General features: G+C 36.6%; 5 protein-coding genes across 6 annotated transcripts in view; 1 reads left to right on the top strand and 4 right to left on the bottom strand.

Moving 5' to 3' along the window:
* LOC149484467 (band 7 protein AAEL010189-like) overlaps positions 1-24,926 on the top strand; it is a 277,474-nt gene that overhangs the window by 80,586 nt on the left and 171,962 nt on the right. The gene's annotated exons all lie outside the window — the stretch shown is intronic.
* On the bottom strand, positions 905-1,818 carry LOC149484493 (uncharacterized). Its single transcript, XM_089700662.1, has 3 exons — positions 1,795-1,818; positions 1,234-1,698; positions 905-1,150 (listed from the first exon to the last, which is right to left on the bottom strand). Exons 1-3 carry the CDS (start codon positions 1,804-1,806, stop codon positions 905-907), a joined length of 723 nt encoding a protein of 240 aa, XP_089556788.1. The 5' UTR covers positions 1,807-1,818.
* LOC149484492 (uncharacterized) lies at positions 8,167-9,143 on the bottom strand. Its single transcript, XM_089700660.1, has 3 exons — positions 9,116-9,143; positions 8,564-9,028; positions 8,167-8,480 (listed from the first exon to the last, which is right to left on the bottom strand). Exons 1-3 carry the CDS (start codon positions 9,125-9,127, stop codon positions 8,229-8,231), a joined length of 729 nt encoding a protein of 242 aa, XP_089556786.1. The 5' UTR covers positions 9,128-9,143; the 3' UTR covers positions 8,167-8,228.
* LOC149484491 (cuticle protein 19-like) lies at positions 9,481-11,159 on the bottom strand. The gene is made up of 4 exons (XM_089700700.1): positions 11,148-11,159; positions 10,400-10,522; positions 9,900-10,066; positions 9,481-9,535 (listed from the first exon to the last, which is right to left on the bottom strand). Exons 1-4 carry the CDS (start codon positions 11,157-11,159, stop codon positions 9,481-9,483), a joined length of 357 nt encoding a protein of 118 aa, XP_089556826.1.
* On the bottom strand, positions 12,473-23,439 carry LOC149484490 (cuticle protein 8-like). 2 transcript variants are annotated; one of them, XM_089700687.1, is made up of 4 exons: positions 23,388-23,439; positions 15,416-15,568; positions 14,966-15,132; positions 12,473-12,566 (listed from the first exon to the last, which is right to left on the bottom strand). In XM_089700687.1, exons 1-4 carry the CDS (start codon positions 23,397-23,399, stop codon positions 12,494-12,496), a joined length of 405 nt encoding a protein of 134 aa, XP_089556813.1. In that variant the 5' UTR covers positions 23,400-23,439; the 3' UTR covers positions 12,473-12,493. The 2 variants fall into 2 exon arrangements, with proteins under 2 accessions (XP_089556813.1, XP_089556814.1); XM_089700688.1 differs by lacking the exon at positions 12,473-12,566 and having other exon boundaries at positions 14,962-15,132.

Here is a 24,926-nt window from a genome sequence, read left to right as displayed (position 1 = left end):
TACGCTTAGATTAACAGGAGCGGAGCCACGCGGGTGAAACCGCGAGGCAACCGCAAGCGCAGCTAGTACTAAATAATTACTTATTTCTGATATTTTCATTCCTCTATAATATCATTTTCATTAATGAAATACGTTAAAACAACTAATCAGGCTATTATTTAGTGTATCACAAAGAAGTTTGTTATATAATAGACTTGAAGGCCATAAAAATACTGTGATTAAAAAATAAATCAAAGTTTGCGAAAAAATCATACTTTTCTAATTTTCAATTGGGTTGGGGCACCTCAAAACATCAAGACAGGTAAACAATATTTTGTATGCTGAATTCACTCATTAAAAGGCACCTTTCTGTCGCTATGCCTTTTGAAAAAAACAAAAAAAATTTTCTTTCATACATTATCACTCCACCCTAGTGTACAATACTTCGTACATTATTTTGATAAAACTCGTAGGGTTCAGCCTGCGTTTGCAATGTAAGCGGAAAAAATGTAATTATTTACGACATCACATTAGAAACCTCAAAAATAACAGTACTTTTCCACTATTTAATGGATGTTATTATACATATAAACCTTTCTCTTGAATCACTCTATCTATTAAAAAAAACCGCATCAAATTCCGTAGCGTAGTTTCAAAGATTTAAGCGTATAAAGGGACATAGGGATATAGGGACAGAGAAAGCGACTTTGTTTTATACTATGTAGTTATAGTGATAGTGATTAACAGACTGATTAATTTAAAACATATTGTTTTGTAGTTATATGTATTGAATGTGAATATCAAGTGGATAAATTAAGAAAAAAAATAAAAAGTTGATTCAATTATCACATAGATTTTGCTTTATTGTGCTAACGACATAAGTAAGATTATATTTAATAAATAACATTTATTAACTAAAACTTATTTAGTGATGAGCGATGATGGGAGCATGAGCGACGGGAGCAGCGTGGGCGGGCGCGGAGTTGGAGACGACAGCGTTGAAGCCGTTGTGTGGGTCAGCGGTGTATTCCACGCGGCGCACTGAGCCATCAGCCTCGAGCAGCGAGTACTCGCCGTGCACGACGTCACCGTCGCGGCTCTCGTGCTGGGACTTGTTGTCGCCGGTGTGGCCGTCGGCTACGGAGTATGCGAAGTCGTACCTGGGGTGCGCCTGTACAAAGATTCACAATGTTATACACAGCTCATCTACCCGTAATCTGGTAGGTACGCAAACAATGGTAACTGGTAACTTACATCGTATTCCTCGACGGCGACATGAGCAGGAGCGGCGTGGACGAGGGGAGCGGCGTGTGCGACGGCGACGCGAGCGGGAGCTGCGTATTGTGCATATTGGACGGGGGCAACTACGCCGTGACGGACAATGTTCTGAGAAGAGAGGGCGGCGCCAGAGGAGTAGCGGGTGGGGGAGGAGTAAGCTACGGAGGCGACAGGAGCGGCGACAGCGATGGATGGCTGGTGTCTGATGATGTTCTGTGAGGAGACAGCCGCGGCGGACGAGTAGCGGGCGGGAGTGGCGTAGGCGACTGGGGCGGCTTGGTAGGCGACGGGAGCGGCGTGGTAGGCGACGCGGGCCGCTACAGCAAGGGGCTGCTCGTGGCGCACGATGCTCTGGGAGGAGACCGCGGCGGCGGGGGAGTAGTGGGCCGCCGGCAGCAGACCAGCAGAAGCGACTGCTAATACAGCGCTAACCACAAATACCTAAAGTAGAAAAATAATAAATAATATGTAACAATCCGCAGTACCTATAATCCACTTCATTTTATTAAACACAATTGCTATTTATTTAAAACTTACTTTTGAGAACATTTTGATAGGAATAATTTCTTATTACTGATACCGTTAAAACTTTTTAGCAAGTTATATACTATAGCTTTTCAGACTCATGGTCAACTGCATATCAAGTTTTTGCACCTTATAGTTATGTTGCTAAAATAATCAAGATCAGCGAAAGTTGGGGTGACAAGTTCAATTCGTTACAACAGAATAATATTATAAGGAATAAAATGTCTAGATATTATATAAATACCCACATTCTAAAATGTAGAGCAGAAATAATTTAATTTGTAGATGCTTTTTTAGCGGACAGTTACTTAGATGATTCGATTGATATTATATTTTGATCAGGGTACGTTATTAACGGAATAATTTCAATATAACTTATATATAGGACATTCGTATTTTTTATTGGATAGCACACTATTGTAAAGAAACTGAACTACTATTTAATTAATATTATTGATCTGTGTGTACTATTAAAAAGTAAGGGAAAACATACCTAGGGTTAAATAGGTTCATTAAAAGCCAACAAAAATTGAATCAAGTTGATTTTAACACGCTTTTATTAGCTTCACCTGTAGGTTTATATTTATATAACCGACTCGTTTCGACTCAATGTTGGCCTACTTTAAACTGACGACCGAATTTTGTACACTTATCAAGGACCGATGACAATAGAATCCTTATAAAGATCGCCAGGATCAGCTTAAAACATATATGTTTGTATGTAATAATTGTATGTAACCGACTCCTTTGTACTCGATTTTGACCCACTTTAAACAGACGGATTTCATTCAAATTTTGTACAGTTGACAATACAATAATTTCATGAATTTATTTTACAATCCTTATAAGGATGGCCAGGATTAAATATTTCCTTAGGTAAACTAACCGTCTTCTTTACACAGGATTTCAACCCACTTTAAACGGTCAGTTGTAATTCAAAATTTGTACACTTATCAATTATTGGTGACTTTACAATAATTTTATGAGTTTTAAAAAAAGTAATAATGCACAGCTTGTCGCACGCCTGACGTAGGGCGCCGTTCGTATCACAACCACAGAAAATCATTTCGTGACGCATTATTTTAATTTTGCTATAACTCCAAAATTATTCAAATAGTCTGAATGAAATACTCAATATAGTCAAAATAATCTGAATAATCTGAATAGCGTGAGTGAGTGTGAATAAACGTGAGTGAGCGTGAGTTAGCCTGAGTTAGCGTGAGTGAGCGTGAGTTAGCGTGAGTGAGCCTGAGTTAGCGTGAGTGAGTGTGAGTTAGCGTGAGTGAGCCTGAGTTAGCGTGAGTTAGCGTGAGTGAGCGTGAGATAGCCTGAATTAGCGTGAGAGTTAGCGGGAGTGAGCCTGAGTTAGCGTGCGTGAGCGTAAGTGAGCGTGAGTTAGCGTGAGTTAGCGTGAGTGAGCGTGAGTGAGCGTGCTTGAGCGTGCAATAGCGTGAGTTTGCCTGAGTTAGCCTGAGTCAGCGTGAGTTAGCCTGAGTGAGCGTGAGTACCAATATAAATTTATTATTAGGGTTCCGTACCTCAAAAGGAAAAAACGGAACCCTTATAGGATCACTTTGTTGTCCGTCTGTCCGTCCGTCCGTCCGTCCGTCTGTCAAGACCCTTTTTCTCAGGAACGCGTGGAGGTATGAAGCTAAAATTTATATCAATTACTCAGGTCTACTGTCCCTTGAAGCTGTGAAAAAATCAAACTTCTAAGCCAACGCAATCAAAAGATACAGCCGTTTATGCCGCAAATTTTCGACACTTGCAAGGGAATCAAAACCTACAGGGTGCTTCCCGTGAACTCAGAATCTTGAAATTTGGTACGAAGCAACGTCTTATAGCATAGATAAAGGAAAAATTACGAAAACCATAAATTTTTAGTTACATCACATAATATATTTTTTTTTAATAATTTTAAACTTATTTGTACGAAACCCTCGGTGCGCGAGTCCGACTCGCACTTGGCTGGTTTTTTATTTTTTAATTAAATTTTCATTACAAACGCTGATAGAACAGCAGGATATACGTATACTTAAAATAAATATAGTTTGAAAACTAAAAAACTCGCTTTCAAGATAATAATTTAAACAACTAAAAAGTAGAAAATAATTCTTAATCTTGGAATCAAGCTATAACTAATACATAGTAGGTATTTTTGTGAAAAAAGCGTGGTGCGCTTTTCTTGAGCTGATTGTATAATAGATTGGTATCTATATTCTACATGGCACCCCACGCATAATATTATCTATTACCACTCGCTTCTAATAACAATTACACTAATTTACTTAAAAAATATAGCTCTAGCTATTACTGAATGAATTAATAGTTTTCATTGTATTCATTGTAAATAATTATCTTCAATTCATTTAATTTTAAATCTATAGAAACTGATTAATTATTTAGAGCATATTAAAAATGTCGCCTTCTTGCTACTGTGGTAAACGCGCAAGCGTTTAAAGCGTGTAGTATTCTAATATTATTTGTGGTACAACTGAGGATCTAGGGCTTAAAAATTGTGGATTTAACAGAATATGTTTCAGGCTGGCATCAAAGAGAAGGCTGATATGACCATCTACTTGCCTAAGTTGATCAGTCAAGCAAATGCAGCGTATAGGTATGTTAAGTTTTGCAATGGGAATAAGTTAACACATCAAGTAACTGTTTTCTAAGCAATGAGAATAGATCAACAAATTAATAAAATTCATCACCCTAACTCAAACTCAAACTCAAACATTTATTTATTCAATTAGACTTCTTCTAGAAGCACTTTTGAAACGTCATAGGTACATATCTTTGTGACAATAATGATATTTTCCTATATAATTTGTATCAATTTAGAAATAAAATAGATATTAATTTAAATGATGAATAAAATTCAAGTTAACACTTATAATTAATTTAAATCATTTTTGTTATTTTAATTAATGAGTACTGATATATTGATAAAACATTTGACTTGATAATTAATGATGGTATGTAGTTACTGTATTCACTTTTTTATGTTATTGTAATGATTTAAATGTTGTGTGCAGTTTTAATTGGGTCGTAATCTTAATATTGTTTAATTTAGTAAGTTGATGTAAATGTTCTTGGATTATATCCTGTAACTGTGCCTTATATAAATAAATAAATAAATAAATATTTTTAACATTTACCACCGATTCGGAAAGCAGTATCTACGGAGAAGAATCGGCAAGAAACTCCATAGTTGCTCTTTTTAGAGCCGATTTTTCAATGCTTGGATAAAACTTATTCGTCGAATAATGTATAAAACTACTATACCATTTTAAAAACGTATTCTAATTGCCCGTATTTGACAGTTTACGTGACATTTTAATATTATCGTGTAATACTTTATTGGGCGGATAAGTTTTATTCAAGTATTGAAAAATCGGCCCTTAATCATGTCAGTTTTACAATTTAATTTTACAAATTACATATGTAACATCATTATTAATTATAGTGATATGCCAAAGAACTGTCCTGTGGTTTTTACGCGACAACCCTCCATGGGTTTTTATCGTCCATATATTCCTTAATACTGTAATAGGCTCTCTGAACTAGTACATTTTTTATATAAGTTTTAAATTTAGAACTACTAAACTCTTTATTATTATGAGGAATTCTGTTGTAAAAGCGTATACCTTGACCCATAAATGAATTTTTAACTTTAGCTAGCCGGAAAAATGGCATTTCAATTTTATTTCTGTTTCTTGTGTCATAACAATGTCTATCTCCTACTTTTGTGTGTAAGTAAGCGTTATTGTGTACATATAAAATATTATTAAATATATACTGCGACGGTACAGTAAGGATACCAGTATTCTTAAAGAGATCTCTTAGTGAGTCTCGAGCACGCAAATTATATATAGAGCGTATGGCTCTTTTCTGTAATATAAACTAGCGACCCGCCCCGGCTTCGCACGGTTGCAATGCTGATACTAAATACACTACAGAAAAACTGTGAATGTTGTATATAAAAACATAACGGCCCGCTCCGGCTTCGCAAAGCGCGCATAGATAGCCGGGCGGCCAGCCGGTACCGCCGCAAACGCTACGTCCCGCAATTTTTAAATCTGTAATATCTTCGAAAATATTCACTTAAATCATACGGTGTAAAGGGCCATATAGATCTATATTAAATGAACAATGTATTCAAGGTATTTAATTGGTTAAGGATTAATGCTGTATTGGTTAAAATCGCATCGAAAATTAGCCATTATTTGTCGTAAAAAGTAAAAGACAAAAAAAAAGTTATTGTGGGTTATCCATAAGAGATAGATATATACCATCGCGGACTTTTCTTTAGACCTTTTCAATGTGTATAATACTTAGTACATTATTTTGATATAACTCGTAGGGTTCAGCCTGCGTTTACAATGTAAGCGGAAAAAATGTAATTTTTTACGACATCACATTAGAAACCTCAAAAATAACAGTACTTCTCCATTATTTAATGGATATTATTATACATATAAACCTTCCTCTTGAATCACTCTATCTATTAAAAAAAACCGCATCAAAATCCGTTGCGTAGTTTCAAAGATTTAAGCGTACAAAGGGACATAGGGACATAGGGACATAGGGACAGGGAAAGCGACTTTGTTTTATACTATGTAGTGATATAGTTTCTATATCTGCAGCCCTGCCCCATAGTAGAATTCCATAGGACATAATGCTATGAAAGTAGCTAAAGTAAACCAATCTAGCCGTTTCTTCATCGGTGAGATGCCTTATTCTTCTAACTGCATATGCAGCTGAGCTGAGCTTAGCAGCGGTGGTGGTAACATGCAGGGCCCCCCATTGAAGCTTCTCATCTAATGTCAAACCAAGAAAAACAGTAGATTCCACAGGGTATAATACCTCCCCGTTTAAAATAATATTCCTTTTCACCTTTTTTACATTTGGGAAGATAAATTCTACACAATTTGTTTTTTTTGCATTTAATAGTAAGTTATTAGCATTAAACCAATTGGATATGCGTAAAAGAGCAGAGTTTACTTCGTCAACATTTGTGTCATGCCTAAACTTCTAAAACCGGTTTATTTCCTTTTCTGGACTTAAGACTTAAATATGCATTACTTATAATAATTGAAACGAAGATCCTAATTATTAATTTATTTTTTGAAATCGATTTCAGAAAGGGAATAATTGGAAGGCAAATCTTTTTAGCGGGTAACTTTTTCTCAGTCACTAGTTTGATCATTGACTCAAATAAAATAAGTTTAAACACTATTTATCAAGCGCCTGTTAAATTAACGGAGCTGGAAGCCGTAACACCATTGACTACCTCAATACAGAAAATATTACGTTTTGTCTATAATAGTGTCGAGTTTAATACTGTTCTCTATTAACTTGCTCATTTGTCATAACTGCTACATAACTAAAGTACGTTTATAAACTTACTTCGTATTTTTATAGAATTTTATACGTAGTAGATAATTGATAAATTTATTATAAAGTAGGTACATTATTTTCCCATTATCAGAGTGTGTACGATTTGATTATAACTTTCCCTTTTTATTAAAACTAATTAGAATAATCTATAATATAAAAATGAATCGCAAAATGTGTTGGTAAGCGCATAACTCGAGAACGGGTGGACCGATTTCGATAATTCTTTTTTTATTATATTCCTTGAAGTATTAGGATGGTTCTTATGTAGAGAAAACATAAATATGTACAACGGGCGAAGCCGGGGCGGACCGCTAGTGATGTAATAAATAAATACATTCATTTGCTAAAACCTTACAGATATTAGGACCCAGTTACTATAGTTTAGGCGCATTCTCTCTACCTATTATAATAATTTTGCAAATGTAAAAGATTTGTAAACTGTCCCGCAGCTATTTATTTGTCATTCAGTACATAATTTTATGTAGTTACGGAAGTAAAATTATTTGTTTCACGTAACACCTACATGTAAACATGTTGTAGGTGACAATAGTCACAGAATAATAACTAGTAGCTAGCTATAGTGGCTTATAGAAAAGTAATAATTATTACTATACAAATTACTATTTGCTGCGTGCTGCAACCCGCAAGAAATGTTCTTTGTTTTTCTTTTATTTTTTTTATTAATTATATTTACTTCCATTACATTACATTATTTACCTACTAGTTAACTTCCTACTGTCCATAACATATTATGTATATAACCAAGAAGCGCAACTCAGGGCCCCAAGACACAAGTATTTCGCTTAGTTTGGGACCCACTGTCGTACATTAATTGTAAAACATAAATGGACACATAAATTTATTTCATTTCATTTCATTCATTTCATCTATTTATCGACTATTATTGGTATAAAGCATTTCAAACAATTTTTTATAAGGAGTAAATTTTATAAAATAAAAATATATCGTATAACCAGTGAGTTTCTTTATTATTATTTATAATAAATAGATATTAACTACGGTTTCTTATTTTGTGTGTTAGCTGATCAGTGGTGAGCGAGGATGGCAGCTGGAGCGTGGGCTACGGGAGCGGCGTGGGCGGGCGCGGAGTTGGAGACCACAGCGTTGAAACCGTTGTGTGGGTCAGCGGTGTACTCCACGCGGCGCACTGAGCCGTCCGCCTCGAGCAGCGAGTACTCGCCGTGCACGACGTCACCGTCGCGGCTTTCGTGCTGGGACTTGTTGTCGCCGGTGTGCCCGTCGGCTACGGAGTACGCGAAGTCGTACCTGGGGTGCGCCTGCACAAACATTCACAATGTTATACACAGCTCATCTACTTGTAACCTGGTAGGTACGCAAACAATGGTAAATGGTAACTTACATCGTATTCCTCGACGGCGACATGAGCGGGAGCGGCGTGGACGAGGGGAGCGGCGTGGGCGACGGCGACGCGAGCGGGAGCTGCGTATTGTGCGTATTGGACGGGGGCAACTACGCCGTGACGGACAATGTTCTGAGAAGAGAGGGCGGCGCCAGAGGAGTAGCGGGCGGGGGAGGAGTAGGCTACGGAGGCGACGGGAGCAGCAACAGCGATGGATGGCTGGTGTCTGATGATGTTCTGTGAGGAGACAGCCGCGGCGGATGAGTAACGGGCGGGAGCGGCGTAGGCAACTGGGGCGGCTTGGTAGGCGACGGGAGCGGCGTGGTAGGCGACGGGGGCGGCTACAGCAATGGGCTGCTCGTGGCGCACGATGCTCTGGGAGGAGACCGCGGCGGCGGGGGAGTAGTGGGCTGCCGGTAGCAGACCAGCGGATGACACCGCCAGCACGGCGCTCAACGAAAGAATCTAGAAGATTTGATAAATATTATATTTATTAATAAACTCATTAAATTATTTTTTTTTGATAAAAAATCTTGCAAATATCACACTCACTTTGGTGTACATGTTGATACAGTTATAATTTCACCACTGATACTTTGTGAATGTAAGGACCTGCTTATATAGTCGAAATTTTTTAGTCATTACAACAATTTGACCCGTTGACCTTGCTCTCTGCTTTTGCAGTGAAATTATTATATCATACAATGAAAGGGACCCTCCGTGTTGAGTATTGATCTTAATCTTAATATAATAATAGATATTGTAATTCCTAATAATAAAATAAAAAAATATATAGGATTGCAATTTTATTTATGCAGTATGCCTTGTGCTATGTTTACATTATTTCTGTTACCAAGAAATTCAGCAATTACAATATTATATAGGTAAACAAATAATTATTCAATACGTTAATTTCTTCATTCTCTTTCCTGCTTCGTGTGATGAATTTCGTATTTAATGTCTGCGCGGAATCTGAAAAAAGAAATACTTAGTTAATGAAAAAACTTTGCGACATAAAGACATGTCATTTCTCTTGTCGTATTATAAATCAATAATTTACTTAATTTAATTTGTAATTTATATTTACAAATTTACATAATTCATCGAAAATTTTATCTGAGTAGATTTAGGACATTTCTTTAAAAAAATAAGTCAAAAGATTATTAACATTAATGAGTTTCACGTTTTTAATAGCTTTCTGAGTTTTTTAACAGATTTAAATTTGAAATTTATTACCTTCCGTTCCTATATAAATTTTGTGAAGTCCTGACAATTTGTAGGCGTTCAATGTGGTGCAATAAAAATAATAATTTAGATTACACAATAGCTTTCTTACCCATTATGGTCATCAGCGCGGTAGTGTACAGTTCTTTCATGACCATCAGGTTGTCGGAGGGAGTAGACACCCTTGACTTCACCCCCGTCTCGGGTCTCATGCTGGGACTTGATATCGCCCGTGTGCGGGTCGTCTACTTTGTACTCGAACTCGTATTTTGGATATGTCTGGAGAAGTGGAAAAGTTAATTAGTTTTGGGAATGAGTGGGAGTTTGGTCTAGAAAACGGAGGTTTTCGTACTAGCATATGAATTCTACGTTTTTATTATAAGTATTTCTATTTAAAACACATTCAATGTAATATCTTTATTAAGTTTGCTTACAAAAAGTGCCATGCTTTTCGTTTTTGTCTCCTATAATTGCCGTACCTGTTAGTGTTTTAACAAACGAGTCTTTGTTATATATTTTCAATGCTATTTTTGAAAAACTATTAATGCTATTGTTATGATATACAGTAAAGTGGAGAATATAACATGAAAAAAAAATAAAAAAAATACGTACATTGTATTCAATGCGCTCTTCCCGGACCTCTGGCACGCCTTCAAATTTAGTGACGTGTTGTGATGAAAATGCTTCTCCATGTTCGGCTGCCACTGCAGCAACGACGATAGCAAGACACGCCAGCTAAAATAATACTATTATATTTCACAAAACTATTTAGAATATTGTAAGAATCCATTGTTATATGCGGTAGCCCTATTCTACCTAATACCTACTGAAGAATGTAATTATACAAAATGAACCTATTGAACTTTTTTCTTTATAATGAGTTAAATGAGTAGTAAAAAAACCTTACGTTCTTTGCAGCCCAATTGCAAAAACCATAAAAAACACACACTAAAAATATTAAGAAGAAATTATAATCTAATTGAATATAAAACAACATATGAAATATTATTGAACAATAGTAAAAAAGACAAGCGATCGGCATAATGGTATGAATTATTAATCATAAAAAAAACAAAAGGAAAAAGGCCTTAGCTAATGTTAACAATTTTCATCCTGTAAATAAAATGAAAAAAAGTTCAGCTGTTGCAGTATTAGGCAAACGTTTAAAATACTGTTTTTGTGGCGATTATATTTTGGGAAAATAACGAAAATTTAATAATAAATCCAAAACCGAGAAACTGTAGATTAACAGTCGAATTTTTTTGAATACATTCACTTATAACTCACACTTTAATTCACACTTATAGCACTGTTCCAATAAACATTTTCTGCATAAACAACAATAAATAATATTTTTTACCTTTACAAACATTTTGAACACTAAAGTTTTGTTTGGTTGATGTTCTTAAAATTCCAAGTGAACTGATGAGTTGAGATCAATGTGTCATTATATATGATAACAGACATAGGTCATAAGGATTTCACTCAAATTATTGATTGAGCTGAATGCTTTGTTTCAAACGTTTAACAAGAAATTATAAGACACGCCCTTATGATATCGTATAGCGAAGGCCGTATTCTAATAGATTTTATCACGATAGATTCTGCAGCTGAAAGTTTTAATATCAGTTCATGCTCGACCACTGCACATGTAGCTTAGATAATTGTTGTATTATTTTATTACTAAAATAATGTTTGTTAAGAAATATCGTGTTTATAAGTATTTAAATATTGTTTACATTTGCAGATTTTGTTTGAATAGTTAATGCTTTTTGATTTGGTGTCTTGGGGCATTACAATCATGAGACAATAAAGTGGACCATTAGGTACATGATATTCAGACATTTAATATTTAGATGAATACCTATAATAGACATCGAGTGTTGAAAACAACATTGCTGGTATTTTTTTTTATCGACGGAAACATAATATCTTACTAATATTATAAACGTGAAAGTTTGTGATGATAGTTGTTTTTATGTTTGTTCCAGTTCTACGCGAAAACAACTTAACGGATTTTATGATACTAGACAGTAAAATGTAGCGCAATTACCAAAATTACACATAAGTTATAGAGACTTGGTTTTGACCAGATTGTATTCTTTAGAAGCAAATAAAAATAAAACGAGACGATGTTTTAATTTGAATAGATGTCTATTACTAAGTACTATTATTGGCGTGTCATGCTAGAACGAAAAAGTTCTACAGTTTTCTAGAACCAAATATCTTCAAAAAACTTCTCAAGAATCATAATATTGGGTCCAACTTATATTATTATATCACCATCCACTATCCTACCTACTTAGGTACTATTTTACATTTCAAAAGTTAATTGAAATACCGATCAAAATCTTATCCAATAAATAAATTTTCTATTCTCAAAATAACTTTTGAATTCTTAAAGACGGACATTCCTTGCAAAATACATAAAAAAAACCTATACTAATACAAGTTGTACGTAGGGGTCGTCGTTCTTTTTGAAGTTATCAAACTTTCGTCAGTAGGTTGTTTAGTTATATACGAAAATCCAAAAATTTCAATTCAATTAAAATTTGTGTTCATAACACTATACTACTTTATCTGATACATGTTTTTCTTGCAAACATAGTAACATTTTACTTATCTAATACAAAAAAATGAAACACATTTATAACGAAAAACGTAATATATTTCACAAACAATAATTAATTATTAAGATAACAAAAATTAATAATGATGATGGTAATGATGCTTTGGTGGTACGATGTGATGAGTTCCGAATTTCACATCAGCGTGGAATCTGTAAATAATGAAAAGATAAGGCATTATATTTTTGTTTGGCTACAGCAATAGATAAAGTAGTAAAATATCAAACATCTCATAGTTTTACAAAGATGACTAAGTTTATTTATTTATTTATTTATTTATTTATTTATTTATATATTTGGGAAACAAACAACACAATATATCATATAAACAAGAGATAACAAACCATACACATATCAGTAAAGTTTCCACTAAAAATTTAAATTCTTAAAAACAAATACACATTCAGTCACAAACAGTCTACTTGTGGATACAAATAATTATAGAAATAACAAGCATGAATACAATTCAAATATCTCAGTTAGTTACTATTGCATTTATTTCGAACTTTGGTTTTGTACGATTTGAATTTTTCGTTAAATAAATCAAGGTCACTAAAATTATTATTATAATTATGACAAACACGGTATAAATATGTATTTCTAGCAAATTTGGATTTAAATTTAGGTAATGCAAATAGGGCTTTGTCACGAGAGCATATACGCGGACATCGTAAGAGTAAATTGCCTAGAAGAAAAGAAGAATCGACGCTATTATTAAGTATCTTATATAAGAATACCTGGTCTCTTTCATGTCGACGATTTATCAAAGGAAGCACTTCCGGAATGGGACCAGACTGTTTAGCTCGTTTATAATTCAAATGTTTGATAAATTTATTTTGAATGTGTTCAATATTATTTATGTAGATATTATATTGAGGATTCCAGGCTGTAGAAGCATATTCCAATATAGTTCGTACGAACGAGTTATACAAAAGAATTAAAGTTGAACACATTTTAAACTCCCTACCAACTCTTAAAACAAAACCAAGCATTTGATACGCTTTGGCTGTAATAAAATTAATATGGGCTGAAAAAGTTAACTTATAATCTAAGAGGACACCTAAATCTTTTACTTCAGTCAACCTAGTCAGCGATGTTCCATTCAAAGAGTAATCGAACAATATAGGCTTAATTTTTCTAGTAAAAGTAATAACGTTGCATTTATTCACATTTAAGAGCAGGGAATTCGCAGAACAGTAACGACACAAGTTAAGAAGATCCTCCTGTAGTAAAGAGCAATCACGTTGATCTTTGATCACTCTAAATATTTTCATGTCATCCGCATAAAGTAAGATATTACAGTGTCTAAACTGACAAATAACATCATTTATAAATATATTGAACAGCAGAGGACCTAGGTGAGAACCTTGAGGTACTCCAGAGGTAACTGGAATGAAGGAAGAACAATGACCTTTTATGTTAACAGCTTGGCTACGTTCTCTGAGGTATGATTCCAGCCAACGTAGGAGATCGCCATGTATACCGGCCACCCGAAGTTTGTGAATTAATAACGAATGGGAGATTTTATCAAATGCCTTCGAGTAGTCGGCATAAACCACATCCACCTGTCCACCCCGGTCCATAGCACAAGCCACATTATGAAGAAATTCACACAAATTAGACTCTGTGGATCGTCGGTCAATAAAGCCATGCTGCTGTTCAATAATAACTGGTCTGATATGTGGAAATATAGCATCATAAACAACTTTCTCAAATAATTTCGCGATAGTATTTAATTTTGAAATAGGCCGATAATTTTTGATATTATGTTTATTTCCGGATTTATAAATTGGGATGACATGGGACCGCTTCCAGAGTTTTGGCATTGTCCCCGTATTGAGAGATAATTTAAATAAATGACAAATGGGAGACGCCAGATTGTAATAGCAGGACTTATAAAACAAAGGAGGAATTCCATCAGGTCCACAGCCTTTGGAAATATCCAATTTTTTCAAATAACTTGCCACTTTGTCCCGACAAACTTGAATTGATCCTAAACCTAAAGAGTGATTATCAACCGTACAATCTAGAGAACCACAATCAAGCGAAGATTTACAATCGTCTGCTTCGTAAACAGATTGAAAATAATGGTTAAAAGTATTGCAGATATCATGACCGTCGCTTATAGTTTTACTATCTAAAAACATTGTGGCAGGTAAATCGGGACATGCTTTTTTAGATTTAACAAAAGACCAAAAATATCGACTATTAAACCTCAATTTGGTTTCCGCGTTACTGATATAACGATCATAACAAATTTTATAAGAGTGTTTTTCACGCCCACGTAAAATTTTAAAGGTATTGTAATCACTTAACCTTCCATAAGTCTTCCACTTTTTATGAAATTTTAACTTCTCTTTATTAATTTTTATCAATGATTTAGAGAACCAGGTTGGATATTTGGACTCAGTCACTCAATGAAAAGTAAAAACTATAACAGTAACGTAAAAATTATTAGAAGATTTTCGTAAATACAAATTTATATACGGCCTACATAAGGCGCTGATCACATTAAGGTCAGGTTTTTCATTGTTAAAAATCATCTATTCACCCGGTGTGGTGGTCCCCTTGGTAGTGCACGGTCCTCTCGGAGCCGTCGGGCTGGTGCAGCGAATAGACGCCCTTCACCACGTCTCCGTCGCGGTGCTCGTGCTGGTGTTTCATGTCACCAGTGTGGTGGTCCACCACTTTGTAGCCGAACTCGTATTTAGGATGAGTCTATAAAAAAAGAGTTTTTAATTAGTAAATAAGAGGATCATGATAAGTTTGAAATGTTTTTAATTTAGTGGGTACTATTGAAATTTGAACAGAGTGTAGAAAATTAATCCTTTTGTTAAAAAGGCACCAATAGCTGTTGCTTTTAATGCAATTTTTTCTTCCTTTATGTTCCTCATTATGTTTGTAGAATTTCGTTGTAATTTAAAAGGCCCATATGATTTACTAGATAGATCCAGCTTCATATTATATAATCTGATTATAATAGTACTAAAATTTAACTCACATGATAGTCCACATGACCGTGACCATGGTGCCCCTTAACATGCACTACTTCAGGATGACCATCATGTTTGTAGAAGTGCTGCGAAGAATATGCTTCATGGCATTGACCATATTGCGCAAATATGGCCACCAGGAGAGAGGATACGCAAAGAACCTATAAAAATAAAGAAGAAATTAGAAGAGACTTTTCAGAAATGCATTAATATTCCTTATGTTTAATTTCAATTGAAATTGGGATGGCAATGGTTGCTCGCGTCCGCAGGCTTAGACCTTCATTACCCTGTACGTGCCTCCCGGGTGGTGCTAAAGAGCAACAACGCCGTATCTCGGGCGGCGGAAATCCCTGACCCGAACAAACTGAGCTTGGCATAACACAAACGCTATCTTAGGCTACCACAAACCTGAAAAGTATCATTTTCGAAAGAGTGGATTCACCAACACGCACTAGCCAGCGTGGTGTCTTAAGGCTTTATTACCTTCATGGAAGCACAACACAAAAGAAGGCCCTCAGTCCCCAGCAGCCCTGTCAGGCCTGGCTACGACAGCGGTCAGAAAACCTACAGGGCAGAGGGTGCTAAGAATCCCTGGGTAAGATCCGGCTGTCAACAGACGATCTATATAGCTACTTACAACGTACGCACCTTGCGTACAAAAGACAGGTTCATTGACCTTGAGACGACTATCTTGGATAAAATCAAATGGCACATTCTAGGATTATGTGAAACAAGAATGAAAGGGGAGGAACTGACAAAGTTACCATCAGGACACATAATGTTCTATAAAGGACAGGACAACACATCCGAAGGAGGAGTTGGTCTTCTCGTACATAAAAAGTTTGCAGATAGGCTGAAAACTGTCGTTGGAATTTCCCAAAGAGTTCTGTATGCTACCTTTAATATAAACAACCGGTTAACGATGAAAGTGGTTCAGGTATATGCTCCTACTAGCGCAAGCAGTGAAGACGAATTAAATAACTTCTATGCCGATGTTGAGCGAGCCCTTAACGAAAATCCATGCTTTTATACCACTGTAATTGGTGATTTTAATGCGAAAATTGGCCAAAGTTTCCCTGGTACTAATGAAGAATATATAGGAACACACGGGTTAGGCACAAGAAATGAGAGAGGCCAGATTCTTGTCAACTTTTTAGCAAAACACAATCTCTATGCTATGAACACCTTCTACCAAAAGAAAGACCAACGCAAGTGGACATGGAGAAGCCCAAATGGTTCAACGAAAAACCAAATAGACTACATACTGAGCAATAAGAAACATGTTGTTAGTGACGCTAGTGTTTTAAATTGTATAAACATCGGAAGCGACCATAGGATAGTACGTGCAACGCTCAAAATAAACGCCAAAACAGAACGAATGAGGTTAATTCGGAAACATAACGCCAAACTGGATTATGCAGCTATTGAAGTTAAGAAAGATCATTACGAGCAACGCATCAATGAGCTTCTGACCACAAGCCAAATACCTGCTACTGTGGATGCTGTAGATGAACGACTCACGCAGAGCATAAGGAAGGCAGCCGAGGAATTTGGCAAGACAACACGTCAAAATAAAACTATTTTGTCGGACCGAACAAAAGATCTGCTCGAAACGAGACGTGCTCTTCATAGCAAACCGGAAACAAGTAATGTAGTGCTTTCTGATATTAATAAGCAAGCAAAGCAAGCGGTAAGGCGTGATGTAAGGCAACATCGGTACAAAACTATTGTCAATACTATTGAAAAGTATAGAGGCCCAAAGGTTTTTCGGAAGAAATTGGTAGAGGGTAATAAACAAATACACAGAATCAAAGATGCTAACGGAAGAGAAACAAATGACCTCGATGAAATTATGCATGTGGTAGAACAATTCTACGAAAAACTGTACACCTCCAGAATAGTGGAGCCACTGAAGCTTCAATGCCCACGCGCTAAACTGATACGTCACTTTACAGAAGATCTACCAGACATAAGCTTGTATGAGATTAAATCGGCGCTTAAAAGTATGAAAAATGAAAAGGCTCCAGGTGAAGATGGTGTACCTGTGGAACTTTTAAAGTTAGGAGGCAAAACGGCTTTGCTAGAGCTTCAAAGGCTTTTCAATCAGGTTTTAATGGAAGGTATTACCGTGTGTATTATTGTAATCGTGCGCGATTACGCACGGACGCATGTTGTGTGACCGCTGATTCTATGCTGAGGACAATGACCTCTGATGTAGTGAAATGCGCGAGTTGTAATATCGTTATTAATGAACTCTTGTCTTTCTTAAGAAATGTGCTGGACTACATGGATGAAGATAGTATACATCAGCTATGTACTACTTCTTTTTCGACTGTGGAAATCGCAAAAGCGAAGTCTTTATTATTTGATTCGCTTCCTAATGCTAAGAAACCGCCTCCGCGAAGAAAGGAACGAAATAAAAAGATATCGCGTGACCTGGACGAGATTATTTGTGTTATGAAAAATAACAATGCAGAAACATTCCCGATATTTGTTGCAAAAGACCTACACAAACTTCCGCCGGTCACTTTTGACCACGTAGATGCAACTAGACTCTTAAAGGATATCCTTTGTCTACAAACTAAGTTTAATTCATTGGAGCAGAAATTTGTGTCTATTGATAAATTTGACTTACTAAAGCAAGAAGTTGAAAACATAAAACATGCATCTTTAACCGATCCGTTTAAAAATGTTAATACGAGGAGAGGAGGTGCATGTACCCATGATAGTGCTTTTATGAATAGCGAAATTGTTAATTTGCAGTGCCTACCGGTTAATAAGTCACCATTGTTGGGTACAAAGTCCAATAACCGCTGTCCGAGTGCATTGAACTCAACGCCGTTGTCAGCTGACGGTCAAGATAACTTTGTCTCTTTCGTGCACGAGCAAAATAATGTATCGGCAAACACAAGGCACGTGGAGGCACCAATATCCACCGCGGTTTCGAACACAGCGCGTGAGAGCAGGCGCAATGGATACGACGGCCTTAAGGGATCGAGCGAGATGGTGCATAAAGCGAAGCAGATTGAGGCCACCGCGGTTTCGTGCACTATCGACGGATCGACATCGCGCGTTGCTACTCGCGCGTGCGCTCCTTGCGAGACTGATTCATCTACTGCGAATAATAAGTTGTCGTCGCCCGCGCCTGCGCAGGCTAATACTTATAACATTGTATCGGAGATGACCAGTGATAAACGTGAACGAAATGAACTTAATGTAAACAATGAATGGCAGGTTGTGCGCAAAAAATCTTCTAAAAGGTACAAATTTTTAGGTATGAAAGGCTGTGCCTCGTCTTTACAAGGGGATAAATTTAAAGCCGCAGACGTTAAGGTGCCACTGTTTATATCAAACGTAAGTACTGAGACTAGTGAGAGTGATATAGTGAGTTATATAAAAGAAAAAACGTGCGAAAGTGTAACGCTTAAAAAGATTAATATGAAAATTAAAAGGCAATATAATGCGTATAAATTGTACGTGCCGAAAAATAAATTAAATTTATTTTTAAATGACACTTTTTGGCCTAACGGCATAACTTTCAGGCGCTTTGTACAATATTTAAATAAAGCGAAAGGTCGAAGTCCTATTGAAATTAAATAAAAATGTTATTAATATGGATTCAGAAAGTAAAATGTATTGTAAATTTACTACTTTTAATTGTAAATCGATTAAAAGGTCTATTGATAGTGTTCGTAACATTTGTAGTGATTCAGATTTGGTAGCCTTACAAGAGACATGGTTACTACCTCATGATATACCGTTTATTGGAACTGTTTCTAATAACTTTGAATATACTGGCAAATCAGCAGTTGATACATCAGCTGGCTTACTGACTGGTAGACCTTATGGGGGAGTAGCCATTCTCTGGAGAGTTGGTATATTTGACTCGGTAACAGTAATACAGTGTAGTAGTTCGCGGTTGGTTGCTATAAAAGCCACAATAAGGGGCCGCGCAATAATTGTCTTTTCTGTTTATATGCCAACGGACTCGACACTTAATCTTAATGAGTTTACAGAAGTCCTTAGTGAAATAAATGCAGTCGTAGTGAGTAGCGATGTTGAATGTGTATTTATTCTAGGAGATTTTAACGCCCACCCCCAGGAACTCTTTTATAAAGAGTTGATTAATTTCTGCACGGATCAGTCCTTCATATGTGCTGATGTGATTAAATTAGGGGAGTCTGCGAGTAACTACACATTCATCAGCGAGGCTCACGGATGTAGGCGGTGGTTGGATCATTGCGTTGTATCTCAGTCTGCCTGGCATACAATTGTAAGCGTAGGAATAGACGAGGGTGTGTATATGTCAGACCATTTGCCTTTATTTATTAAATGTGACTTAGGTGCTGTGAGGTCTCGGCACATGACCCGCGACATGAATCGGAGTTCGGTTATTTGGGGTGAAAGAAGTGATTCTCAAATTGATAGTTATCGCGAGATATGTGACGACCGTTTAAAAGAAATTGATCTCCCCCAAGAGCTGTTCAGTTGCAGTGGAGGGTCGTGTTCCTTGGCTGAGCATAGAATTATTTTAGATCGACTCTATAGTAAAATTGTACAGAGTCTATCTGATGCGGCGGTATTGTCTTGCGAGGCAAGGCACCCTAAAAAAGATGGACGAAATAAATTATGTGGGTGGAATAGGTATGTGAGAGAAGCTCACCGGGAGGCGAAACTTAGTTTCAAGTTGTGGGTATCTCATCAGCGTCCGAATTCTGGCCCTGTTTATAATCAAATGTCTTTTGCTCGAAAAATTTTTAAAAGCCGACTTAAATGGTGTCAGAATAACCAAGACCAAATTAAAATGGACATAATAGCTGAACAGCAGGCTTCAAAAAATTTTGTTCAATTTTGGAAATCCACTTCTAAACTTGATATTAAGCCAAGTTTGCCGGTGAGTGTAGAGGGGCGTAATCAACCTGAAGATATAGCAAATATGTTTAGAGAACACTTTAAAGTGCGGTCACCTTTGGGGCCCTCAGCCGCGGTTTACGAGGAGCCCGTCAGGGGTGGGGATGAGCTCCTGCTTCATGTCTCTTCTAAGCAGGTTGCATCTATCATAAAGAACATGAGTAGAGGTAAATCTCCGGGACATGACGGGCTCAGTGTTGAACATTTAAAGTATGGGGGGTGTCATTTGCCGAGAATACTTTCCATGTTCTACACCTTATGTATTAGCCACGCCTATCTTCCCGCGGCTCTCATGAAAACTGTAGTCGTGCCTGTGATTAAAAATAAGACGGGTGACATCTCCGATAAGGGAAATTATCGCCCCATATCGCTCGCAACGATTCTAGCCAAGGTGCTGGACAGTGTGCTTGATGCTAGTCTTAATGGTTTTTTAAACCTCCATGACGCTCAGTTCGGCTTTAGACCCGGACTCTCCACTGAAAGCGCTATTTTGAGTCTAAAGCACACTGTTCAATACTACAACAAGCGTAGGACTCCTGTGTATGCTTGTTTCCTCGACCTATCCAGGGCATTTGATCTTGTGTCGTATGACGTCTTGTGGGGGAAGTTGAGGGACAAGGGTATACCGGTAGGCATATTAAATATATTTAAATTCTGGTATGCTAACCAACAAAATGTTGTTAGATGGTCTAACTCATACTCCGAAGTGTATGGGCTCGAGTGTGGTGTTAGGCAAGGCGGACTTTCATCTCCCAAGCTATTTAATTTGTATATCAATGACCTTATTGTCGGGCTCAGCAGTACGCATGTCGGTTGCAGCATTGGAGGTGTCTGCGTTAATAATATCAGTTATGCCGATGATATGGTGTTGCTGGCTCCGACTGCGTCTGCTGTGTCGGAATTATTAGGGGTTTGTGAGAAATACGTTGAGGCACATGGTCTGAAATACAATGTAAATAAATGTAAATATGTTGTTTTTGGGGACACCGGTAAGTATCCTAAATGTACTTCCACCATAGCTCTTAATGGTATAGATATTGAAAGAGTTAAACAATTTAAATACCTTGGGCATATGCTTACCGATGACCTCCGAGACAATGTGGACATTGAGCGGGAGCGACGAGCGTTGGCGGTTAGAGCCAATATGTTGGCTCGTAGATTTGCTCGTTGTAGTAAGGACGTAAAAATAATGCTTTTTAAGGCGTTCTGTCAGAATCTCTACACGAGCAGTCTATGGGCCAGCTATGCGGATCGATCGCTTAATGCTCTTCGTGTCCTGTATAATAATGCCTTCCGAATGCTGTTGAAACTGCCACGCTTCTGCAGCGCCTCCGGGATGTTCGCTCAAGCACACACATCGGATTTCTGGGCCGTCATTCGCAAACAAACAGCTTCTCTTTTAAGGAGAGTGCGGGGCAGTTCCAACAGTATAATAAGGACCATCGCGGAGGATGTAAGTGCGCCCATCATGGGACACTTTGTGCGTACACTTGTTGCATCAAAGCGACTTGTCTATGCGTAGAGTGTCCTATGGTGGACTTAGTTATTAGTTATTAGGACTTAGTTTTTAGTTGTTTTAGATATAATTATTAACACTAATACTTAGGTTTTTATTTTACTAACAAAATATGGATCTGCGATATCCGAATTGTATGCAAATAAATAAAAAATAAATAAATTACACCGAAACCTTGGAAAAACGCATTGGTTACGCTTATATATAAGAAAGGGGAAAAAACCCAACTCAATAATTATAGGCCAATATCCATATTGCTCCATACCTACAAGCTATTTACTAAAGTTCTGACGAACCGTCTAGCCAACAAACTTGATACTGCACAGCCAATAGAACAGGCAGGTTTCCGTCGTGGTTTCTCCACTATCGACCACATATTTGTAGTGCGGCAGTTGATTGAAAAGTGTGTGGAGTACAATCAGGATCTATGTGTTGCTTTCGTAGATTATGAAAAAGCGTTCGACACTGTAGAACACTGGGCTGTGTTTCATTCACTGCAAAGATGCATGGTAGACACAAGATATGTGGAAGTTCTCAAGGAGATTTATAAAGGTGCAACCCTCCAAGTAAAGCTGCACGAAGTATCTCGCCGAATACCAGTTGGTCGTGGTGTAAGACAAGGCGATACAATTTCTCCCAAGCTATTTACAGCTGCTCTAGAAGACGTTTTTAAACTATTGGAGTGGTCTGAAAAAGGCGTTAGCATCAACGGGTCAATGTTGTCACATTTGAGATTTGCTGACGACCTCGTGCTCTTTGCTAAAACCCCGGACGATATAAAAGTTATGCTCGAAGAACTACATGATGCCTCACTAGCTATTGGATTAAGAATGAACATGCTCAAAACTAAATTTATGAGTAACAGCAAAAACATTACACCTGCGATCACAATATATGGTCAGAACATCGACAGAGTAGAAGAGTATGTTTATTTAGGTCAAATGGTTACGCTGGATAGGAATGCACAAACGAGGGAAGTAGACCGCCGCATTCAACTTGGCTGGGCAGCGTTTGGCAAACTATCAGACGTATTCAAAGACAAGCAAATACCAACCTTCCTGAAGAGGCGAACGTTTGAGCAATGTATTCTTCCAGTAATGACGTACGCCTCTGAAACCTGGACACTAACCAAATACCTAGTGAATAAACTCCAAGTAGCGCAAAGGTCGATGGAACGCGCTATTCTCGGGATTTCATTGATAGACAGAGTTCCAAATACGACAATAAGAAAGAAAACTGGAGTTATAGACATAGCACTCAAAGTGTCTCGGCAGAAATGGAGGTGGGCGGGACATATCTGCAGATTAAGTGACAACAGGTGGACCAACAAAATCCTAGAATGGCGTCCTTGGACCGGACAAAGAAAAGTTGGCCGTCAGCCTACTAGATGGGTTGACGACATAGTGAAGATCTTGGGAAAGAAGTGGATGCGAGTGGCGACGAACCGAAAGAAATGGCGTGCACATGAAGAGGCCTATACCCAACTTTGGGTCACACCGGGCTGAAAAAGAAAGAAAGAAAGATGTTTAATTTCCTAATGTTTTTCAAATTACCTTAAAGGACATTTTGGTTTTGTCTCAGAATATGGTACTACAAAGTTCGGAAGTCGAGTGATACATATCGAAAATAGTTAATGTCTTTTATATGGACAATAACGAGGGGAACTAACCGCAATAGTATTAGTTTCTCTTAAAATAATTGCGTGTTAAAATTATTCATTGCTTTGAATAAGTTTGGAGTATGCAATAGTGTCGCAAAAAATCTATTAACGGCCTAGTATTGCAACGGTCAACGCATATCAGTACGTGGGATTGAATGTTGCATTGTCAGTTGTTAAGATACATAGGTAAAGGAAATTAAAATATATTGTTTGTTACAGAATTGAATTAGTTAGTTTGTGTATAGGACCTTTTTTTTTTCAAAAATTAAATTTAGGTAGGCACATATATTTATTTCTTTTTTCATCCAGCAAAAACAAAATCTTTAAAGTCATGTATACTATCAAAAACTATAAAAAAAACTACCAAACCTATTAAGTATTAAACCTAAACTATAAAAAAAACTACCAAACCTATTAAGTATTAAACCTATCTATCGCAGCCAATTTATCTTAGTTTTTAAACGATTTTTCATTAACTGCCTGACTGATTTCCAGCCATTCAATCATCTAAACATCTATCTACTTAGCTGCTTACTGCCTTGCAATTTGCAAGTCATTAGAATCTACATCTGTGACAGATATGTAAGACATAATATATACAAATGTATTGAGTGTGTTCTTAGTTTTATTAATTTGTTTGTGTTTATTGGGAAAAACAGAACAATAAAAATCTAATTAAAATCTTTTAAAAATAAAGAAAACTTGTGAAAATTTAGGAACAGATTTTTTTGTTCTATTACCTATATTTTAGCCTACACACAGCGTGAAAATTTCCAATACCACCAGAAAGATACATACTTTTTATATTTACTGCAGATAGAAAACAAAATTTCTGTACATATCAAACTTCATAATTATATAAAATTAGTGGTAAAATTCAATTCTTCAAATATAAACATTGATGAATTTAACGCTAACCATGACTCAGAGTAAAGTAAATCAACTTGATTCATGCCAATATAATAAAGTGAAACTCACGAACACGGGAAGTATCAAGGATTAAAGGGTTTCTGGTATCAAGGTCTCAACCGACACATAATATTTTTAATAATTGTACCAAAATAAAACGGAATGAGGTCAGTATTAAAACATTATGATTATGTAATTGCTATTCATTTAAATGGTTAATTCAAGTACATTTATTACATAAATTATTTATGAAACGATTGTTTATAATCCAGACATTTTAATACAAGTAATATAATAGTAATGTTTATTTTTTCGGATATTAATCAGTTTTTACTGAGATTCCAAAAAAAACGATGTAGGTTTTCATTTCACAATAACTCGCAGCGATTTTCCAAAACTAATGATACTTGAAATTCGCTAATGGATATAAATTTTTTATTAAAAAAATAGCTTCATTTTCATAATATAATAACAATTCCATTCGTATCTATAAACATTTAAGGAATATAAAAAATACCTAAGC

Source organism: Colias philodice, chromosome 11, assembly GCF_061535455.1.
Source record: "Colias philodice isolate Cphi_HAF_F1 chromosome 11, ilColPhil1 Martin Lab GWU primary, whole genome shotgun sequence".
Classification (NCBI taxonomy): domain Eukaryota; kingdom Metazoa; phylum Arthropoda; class Insecta; order Lepidoptera; family Pieridae; genus Colias; species Colias philodice.
This window is presented reverse-complemented; position numbering and strand designations above follow the sequence as displayed.

Coding starts and splice junctions, on each gene's coding strand:
- LOC149484492 (XM_089700660.1), bottom strand. Junction 8,481..8,563: donor TCGCCGTCGAGGAATACGAT/GTAAGTTACCAT, acceptor ATGTTTGTGCAG/GCGCACCCCAGGTACGACTT.
- LOC149484493 (XM_089700662.1), bottom strand. Junction 1,151..1,233: donor TCGCCGTCGAGGAATACGAT/GTAAGTTACCAG, acceptor ATCTTTGTACAG/GCGCACCCCAGGTACGACTT.
- LOC149484491 (XM_089700700.1), bottom strand. Junction 10,067..10,399: donor AAGAGCGCATTGAATACAAT/GTACGTATTTTT, acceptor CCACTTCTCCAG/ACATATCCAAAATACGAGTT. Junction 9,536..9,899: donor CGCGCTGATGACCATAATGG/GTAAGAAAGCTA, acceptor TTCTTTTTTCAG/ATTCCGCGCAGACATTAAAT.
- LOC149484490 (XM_089700687.1), bottom strand. Junction 15,133..15,415: donor ACGGTCATGTGGACTATCAT/GTGAGTTAAATT, acceptor CTTTTTTTATAG/ACTCATCCTAAATACGAGTT. Junction 12,567..14,965: donor CAAGGGGACCACCACACCGG/GTGAATAGATGA, acceptor CATTATTTACAG/ATTCCACGCTGATGTGAAAT.